At 36.6% G+C, this 8,590-nt stretch overlaps 1 protein-coding gene across 1 annotated transcript in view; it reads right to left on the bottom strand.

The window, feature by feature from the left end:
• Positions 1 to 3,473: 3,473 nt before the first annotated feature.
• SLC25A21 (solute carrier family 25 member 21) overlaps positions 3,474 to 8,590 on the bottom strand; it is a gene marked incomplete at its 3' end in the record, with an annotated part of 261,489 nt that continues 256,372 nt past the window's right edge. Inside the window, exons 8-10 of the mRNA XM_082318280.1 lie at positions 6,445 to 6,626; positions 5,588 to 5,640; positions 3,474 to 3,544 (exon numbers count right to left, since the gene is read on the bottom strand). Of these exons, the coding sequence (XP_082174406.1) occupies positions 3,474 to 3,544; positions 5,588 to 5,640; positions 6,445 to 6,626 (306 nt within the window). The remainder of the gene's footprint in view (positions 3,545 to 5,587; positions 5,641 to 6,444; positions 6,627 to 8,590) is intronic.

Here is an 8,590-nt window from a genome sequence, read left to right as displayed (position 1 = left end):
CGGCTGCTGCCGCTTTTGCTTTTTGCATTAAAAAATAGTTCACTGAACTCTATTTCTATAAAGAACATAGGTATTGTATTATGGCCCTAAGGAAAGAAACATCTGATTTTGGAAGTGATCCCATATACTTCAGCCTCAGTACAGCAAAGGCATTCGACAGCTGTTTAGCTTTATTGAGATGCTGAAACCCTTGTTATTCAGTAGAACACTTTTTTAAAAAAAGTTTCTTTGAAATTACTAAAGGTAATGTGCACACAAGTGCACTTCCACGCTGCCACACTCTTAGCGATGTGACGGATGTTATTCTGCCTTTATGCAGTTGTGGCTGAAATAAGACGAGCCTTAACACCATGGAAAAAGAAACTGGTTTAATTCTAGACAAGCTCTTCACTAAAAATAAAATGGAGAAAAAAAAAGAAAAAGTTCATGAGTCAATAAATTATTAAGTTGGCAACAGGATTTTAGCTTTCAACCTAGTTGTTTTTACTGGATTACAGAATTATTGAGTAAAAGTCTACCTATTGTTACCCATACAGCAAAACCAACGTACATCAAAGGAAAAAAAAAACCAGAAAAAAAAAGATAAGCCTTCCATAGCACACTTTTTTGAGCTCCAAGAATTCACAAGCCTCTAACAAAGTATGCCTATGTTAAAACTTTTCAAAATTTTCCCGAGCAACAAGAGGTCATTTCTGGAATAAAAGTTGTCTTTTCTGAGATTCTCCTGAGGCATTAGTGTGTTTTGGGAATTACTTAGAGAGAGACAGATTCTTAGCTTGTATGAGTTGTTTGCATTATCTTGTCTTCAGCTAAATCAGGATAATTTGTAAAGCAAGGACAAGACATGATGTCAGTTATTCCTCGTGGGAATCCACCATCATGAGCCATTTTTATTTTGTTTTGTGTTTAGGTACAGCTCTTTGTGCATCTGCCTGCTGTATATAATACCTTACCTCCGAGTGGAAAGTCAGTGGAGCTGTGTGCAGAAAGTGTTGCTTAGAGTGAGCAAAGGTACCTGGCCTTGGCCTGGGTGAACTGCCTGTGATGGACTTTTTTGGCGTGAATTTTCATAACCTTTTTTTTTTGTAAACCTACAATGTTGAATACTCCTTTGTCCAAGGACTTTTTTTCCTGCTTATACCCATGGGTAAACTGAAAACCACAACATGTTAGCTTATTAGCCACATATAACTTTAAGCCACTTTACAATAAACAAAAGAGAAAAAGGGAATTGTTTTAATTTTAAATAATAAAAAAGAGTCAGCTGCTGCTGTGAGGTACAGGGGTATGAATCTGGAGTGAACCCACTGAGGTGAATGGATTAATTTGGGAAATATGCAGTGTATGTGAGTGCAAAATTTACGTTTTTCATCTGAAAAGCCTACACTCCATTCCCAGAGTGTCAAATGTTTTCAAAGAAATCAGTGAAGCCTAATACTCCCTTCTATGACAGCCCCACTTGTGCTTGCATGGTCCCGGTACAGAAGACCTCCAGTGTGAAACTGAATCAGACCCCATATTACACCAGGAGTGATGGGGGACTGGGCTGGCACGGTCATGGGTTTGTTTTCTAAAACAATGCTGTGTTTTCTGCTTTCTAATGGTTCTCTTTTTATCAAAGATCAGGCTGAGCTATTAACTGAAAAAAAAAAATCATGTTGGAAAGGATGTAAAACCAAAGGCTATATATGTATATACAGTATGTTTAAAGCCTTTTATTTTTATATTTTGAATGCTCTAAATTAATAAAAGACTAATTATAAAGCATTTTGCTTTTAATTGTCAAAATTATCTCAGTGTCTTCTCTTTGGATAAGTACTGATAATGAAATGCAACAATGAGGAACATTTGCCTTAAAATTATAAACTGTAACAGAGCTAATTTTATTGATTTTAACTATGAAGTAGCATAGGTATGAGAAGTCACTGTTGTCAAATTTAGACAAAAGAGAGGTTTATTGAGCATGTCAGTACAAGCATCCTCGAAAGCGCTGAGAATGCATTTCTATTTTTAGCTTTTTGTTGCTTTTCTAATGCATTAAAAACACTCATGAGACGAGACTTCACATGTGAACTGTCATTTTCAAGTAACAATCTGGAAAGATATTTCTGTAGGATTGCTGGGAAAAAGGTTTGTACCTCAAGAGGAAGAACATTTAAAGTTAACAATGTGAATGTAGTATGGGGTGATACAGAAACTTTCAGCAATTGCAAGATATGCATTCATTTGACAAGAAACCAAGTTTAGATAATGGGAACGTTTTTTTAACAGAATAATGTGTAATTTGAAGTTGTTTAGAGAGTTCTTGAAAAGAAACTGTAGAGCAGCACAACTGCACGAACTGAAACGATGTCTTGAATTAGCATAGCAGAAATTATATTTCACAGAGCTAGTTAGAATGGCTGGTAAAGACAGGAGTACATCACTGAAATATTTATATTTACAGTGACTGGGAAAAGCAACAATTTTAGCTTTAGAGCAACATTTTTTATCTACAGAAAGGTGCATTTCTTTGAGGTGTATGGCTAGCTAATTACAACTGCAGATGTGCTATCAGTCTAGAACACCGTTTCTCCGTCCCATGGTGGTAATGAAAGGCTAAAGGGGCAGTCAAAGTGCATTGAGCATTTTTGTCACAGGACAGCTCTTTAAGCAATAGTATACGAAGGCAGATAAAAAATTCACAGTGAAATCTCATACCTGAAAGTATTTTTTTCTGTTCATTCATTTACGCATTTGTTCTATGATTCCCACAACTGTTTTGCGCTTGTATGTAATTTGATTCAGACTAATTATTTTCAGTATCTTCTGTGACCTGAGTGAGATTTATATGATATATATAGCTAAGAACAAGTAGGCCATTTAACAGTATGTGTGTTTTTAAGGTTGTGGCTAGTCGTGCTGTCCTTTTTCTATCAACAACTTAAGAAGCTTCTATCAATGTTGAAATCATACTGGACTGAATTGAAACTGGACCCAAGATTGACGCAAGAGTTTGCAGAGTATGGGTCATGTTCTTAACCTGGAGTCAACGGAACTGTCAGTTTACACCAGCTTAGTATCTGGCCCCACAGGGTTATTTCATTTTTTTCTTCAAAATCTCCTGAAAGTTACTATCTTTCCATTTCAGCTGAAATTTTTTAAGTGTATTGACTACATAGTATAATTCAGTGTCTAGAATTTTCAGTTTGTCCTTGAAAAACTAACTTGTTCCTATGTCTCCTTTATATTTTCTCTTGATGCAGTAAAACAATTACAAATGTCAATTGTGCTATTTACTTATGCACTTACAGAAAAGCATGTGCTTAAATGTTTTCCTGGATCAGGACCTGAAGGCCAAATTTGTTTTGAACTGTATTAACATCAGTGTAATCTGAGGGCATTCAACACCATAAAGGATGAGAATCACTTTTACTTTATTAAAGTGTATTTTAGAATGCATATAATTTTAACGAGTACATTTTTCAGAAGCACTACTTGTGATCAACTGTGTCCTGAAGCCATGCATAAACGTATTCGTAAACCAAAAGCATCACTGCACCACCTGGAAGAAAAGATATTATTTTACTACATACAAAGTTCAGTATTTTCAAGATTTTGTAGAGCATTTGTAGTGTGTAATCTAAACCAGGATATGGCAAAGCCTTATTTGCAAAAAGGATAATTCTTCTAATTAATTCCCTAATTCATTAAAAATTCACCAATTCTTAAACCATACCAATTGCAATTTGACTTAATATTAGACCATAAAGTTGATGTGAAAAGCTTGTATATTAAATTAAAATCATCCTCAGTGTGATTTTTCCTAACATTTTTTCAAGATTAATATTTTTCTTTGTTCTTTTACACGTGAAGCTTTTAATCTGAGTATGTGTATATTTGTATGTTTGTTTAGAGTTAGATTTGGCCATGAAAGAGCAACTTGAGTGGTGGCATGACAAAAATTCATCACCAGGGTGATGCAAATGCTTCCAGGTAAGATTCAAGAAAGGTTTTCAGCTGTTTGTTTACCATGTCTAAAGCAGAAGAGCACAGTATGGAAATGAGTATAATCTTTCTGTGCCTGTACATGGCTATGAATCCACAGGCAAAGTTTTGATCTCATGAAATGAAAGGCTTTGACCAACAAATCAATCATAGACACAATGACTGAGATGTGATTTGAACTCAAATCAGGGCTGATTCCAATTCTCATACTGTGTGATCTGTTTGTGTATGTCTTTTCCTGAAAGCATTCACATGTTGAAAGAAGGAATTACCTTTCCAGTCACAATAAAATAGTGCATTATTGTTTCACCAGAAATCTATATTTTAGTCAATGGGACTACAAAAGTGTTTAAAATAAAGTGCACGCTTAACTGACTTGCTGGATCTGGGCCAGAATGCATGGTCATTTGTAAGACGGAAAATTTTATTCCAAAATCTGCTGTGCTAACGGGTATGGGGGAAGCAAAACTCTACCTTCTCTTTGTCCTGTATGTAATCTAGTATCTTTGGAGTACAAGGGAAAAGGCTTTTAGCCCCAGAGTTATGCCTAGCTGCCTTGTTTCCCCTCCCCACCTTCTTCCTTTACCCTGCACAATAACCAGGCATGGTCTAGCACTTAGCCAGACGGATTGGATATGCAAACATTTACAGACAAACCTAATGCCTCCTTTATACTGCAGAACAGACTCTGTACCTACTTGCTTTTAACCATGTGTGTTCTTGCCTATTAAACCACCTTGCACAATTGGAAATAAAATTTCACAGGAATGGGATACTGTTCAAATTGGGGCTTCTGCTCTTTTTGACACAGACTGCCTCTGCGGGCTGGCAAAGTCTAAGGACCCAGTGCTTTGCTTTCATGATTAATCAAAACCAGTCAGGGAAAAATAGTTTAAAAGTCAAGGAAGATCTAGCTCTCAACCACTGTGCTCCCACATTTGGAGTAACAACTAGTGAGAAGGGGTCAATCAACAAACCCAGTTGTAAGCTGTCCTTGTCCTCTTAGCCTTCTAGGGCCATGCAAGTCTCTTCCCAGCTTATGCTATCGGTCTTTCAGTGTCCGTTCTTTACAGCCCCCGCAGAGGACAGGAAGAATAAAGTAACTGGAATTTGATACACTTGGGCTATGCTTCGACTAGTTGAGAGCATTTATACTGGAGAGACTCTAACCAGCATTTTAACGTGACTTTACAGGGGTACAGAACAGTCCTAGTGAAACAAAAAAATCACATTAGAAGGAATGGGACAAGCTTTAAGAAACACTTCCAAAGGTATTACAGTTCTGGCATTTGCATGGATGCATTTGGCTTGTTCACAAATAAAGTAATTGCACAAACCAGCAGTTACTTGGATCTGCAATCATCTGATGTGTACGTGTAAATTATTTTTTTAGACACATATTTAGCCAAATCCATCTATGATACTATTAGATGATGCTATTGTCAAAAGAAACCATTCGAAGATGAAAGAGATTTTGATAATTTCTGGTACACCGTTTTATTTATTTGACTGATGCTTACTACATTTTTTCCAAGAAACTGAAAAACGGGAAGAGAAAGCAAGAACAAAAACAATATAGAAATGACAGAGGGAAAATTACCTGGACCAAGCCTCATGATCTTGGGAACCAAGCCTTTGTACAGAGCCAGAAATCTGTAGCAGAAGAAAAACAAACAAAACATTTTAAACAATATTCTTGTTCTAAAAGAATGGAATTTTAGCATGTGTTTGTTAAAATGCTGGCAGAGCACTTAGAAGCAATTATTTGAAATTACACATGTTCAATAGCAGGCAGTATCTGGATTTTAACATTTTACAGAGGCAGATCAGATGAAGAGAAAAAGTTAATCAATGGTCAGTCACAAAAGCTACGTTGTGAGCCTAGCCAATCAGAAATATGACTTTAATCAGTGAGATGGTTTTACTTTCAAGACAAGTCTGTTAACAACAGCTGCATACATGGACAAAATGACTGCTATAATTGAATAGCAAAGCTACAACTCAGTCCCCACTTGAGAAATATTTTTAAAAGTTGGGAAACATTATTGCCACAAGGATCTGTCCCCGATTTAATTATTTCAGCAGTCATTTTAAAGGTCTGTATAATTACAATTAGATTATATTGGGAAATGCTCTGTTTTCTGTTGATATTTTCCTTTTACAAAAATGAAGAGTTGAAAAAATTACACAAGATATATCAAGCATTTATTTGTGGAACATAAATTTTGACAACCTAATAATCATCTTGTAAGTCTTTTGTAAAAGTTCACATGGAGTAGGAGGATCTCCTTGTAATTCTAAAATACATTTTCAAAATGTTACATCGTGCTCTTTTGATATGTGAGTTCAGGGTGGCTTAATGGTCCTCGTCAAATCTGAAATATAACAACAGGGTTTTATGGACCCATATGAACTAAAACAGAGGTCTGGACATTTATTAAAATAAGAAAGTTTTACCCTTCCTCTTTATAGACTGTTGCCATAGTTTTAAAACAGGTTCTGTACTTGATCTCTCCAGGAACTGGCTGTGGTCCTTGAATCCTACTTTTTGCAACATCAAAAGGAATGTTAATAATTGAGGCTATTGTTCCTGAGACTAGCCCAATTCCAAATTTCCTCAAAAACTCCAAATTTGGATCCTACAAAAAAAGAGAGAAAGAAAGAATAAAAAGGGAAACGAAAGGACCTATGCAGGTTAAGCACTATAAAGTAATATGTATTTAATCAGAAAACTCACACAACACAACACACTCGTGTTATTTTAGCGGAACACATTAGGATTTCCTATGCTGGAACTTGTTTTCTTGACAATCCTATTGGCTATGTTTTTACACATGGTCTAAATTGCTGAAGTACACATTTCCTCACACAGGATTTATAAACACAGTTCATAAAGAAAGACTGGTATGGCATATGGGGATGATTTGTATAATTGGGCTTCACAATGTACTTAGTATTACTGTATCAAAACAGGAGAAATCCAAGCACACTATTAGCTAATTGGCCAGAATATTTTACAAATGACAGCAACTTCCACCATGAAGCCTACTAAAACGCTCATTTGTGTGTTGGACCCCCAAATGCTAAATTAAATAAAGGCTAATCTCAGTCTGCTGCCATTCCCCTCCAGGTTTTTTACATTTATTTTCACATGTAGCTGATCCACTGTACTGAGAAGTGCTAGCTTCCTGTTATTAACAATCCGACTCGGCGCAACTGCAAAAGAGCCTCCACGTTCCGCGCATTATAAACGGTGGTAACTCAGTCAGCTAATTGGCTGAAGAATTTACAACAGATTGTTTCTGAACCCTACTATATATTCACGGTAGAAGTTAGAAGCAGGTTAGAAGTGCATCTAAAAACTTCTTTGCTCACTCACAGTTCACAGTCCAATGGGGTTTTATTTGATCTTTGAGAAAGACCTCCTACCTTGGTATTTTCTATGACATCAAAAAACTTGGAGTTTATCTGGGAGTCAAAGTCTCTTGAAGCAAGCTTAATCCTATTTCTCTAAGTAGTGGAAGCCACAGGGAAGTGTGTTCCAGTGCATTTCCTATGCACATTTTTTTTTGCTATTGGTCTTCAACAGCAAGGACGCTTTTTTGCTATATCAGACTCTATATATGCAGTTCCATTTTTTTTCGTGAAGGTACTTTAATTATAGAAAACCATCAGTAAAATAACAAATGATCTTGCCATGTTATAACATCAGCACAATATTAAAATGAAAGAGTTCTTTGTTTCCTAAGCCTGTACATTTGTGGCTGAAAAAGGAAAAAATGAAGAAGTTTTCCTTTCCAGATTAGCAACAGGACTTCCATACCATGCACTGGACAAAGTCCATACAGGTGTCTAGAGAGAAATATCAAAATCAACAGGGCTTTTCATTACTTGCAGAAAAACCCAGCACCTTGATTTCACAAAACATGAAACATACTGGTAATACCTTTTAAAAATTAAAATGGCTTGTGGTATAAAGAAGTGCAAGACTTTATTAGCAAAAAGCTTAGCAGCATATTTCTTTATTCTGTACATACTGACAGTGGTTTAAATGCAAATGAAGCCAATATTTCTGGTATCTAGGGAAGAAAAAAGGACCCCTTTTGAAGTTCGAGGGGCAGCAGTATGGCTGCCCCGTTCCAGCATGGTGCCTACCTACCTCCAGGCAGCAGGCGTATGATTATACCCACACCTGAGAGCTAAGTACTATTGCAGATTTACTAACCTCCTCACACCAGGCTGCAGTGAGGACGCTACCACTGCTCTGTTGACTTTTCATAGTCCAGAACAGTCTGAAATACCTTTGTCAAGCAATTTGGCGCAAGGACACCTTCTTCCACAGTGCCAAGCACAGTGGGCTGCCCTCTGGGGCAAAAATATTTACTTATTAAGCATTGAATTTCAAGCCTTGCTGCTCCTGACAAATCCCTTATATTTCAACAATTGAACATTTTCATATTTTCGTGAATTCCCAATGCCAGCATTGCCTGCTTTGTGTTTGAGAGTGCCGCAGAGTATAGGATATAGTGGGTATATCTGATCAAGTGAGCGTCTATTGAAACCAGACACTGCACCAACACCACTAAAGGGAAACGACCACAGA

This window comes from Platalea leucorodia (genome assembly GCF_965183815.1).
Source record: "Platalea leucorodia genome assembly, chromosome: 7".
NCBI classification, from domain to species: Eukaryota; Metazoa; Chordata; class Aves; order Pelecaniformes; family Threskiornithidae; genus Platalea; species Platalea leucorodia.
The sequence above is the reverse complement of the archived record's forward strand: the minus strand, read 5'-3'. Positions and strand labels throughout refer to the sequence as shown.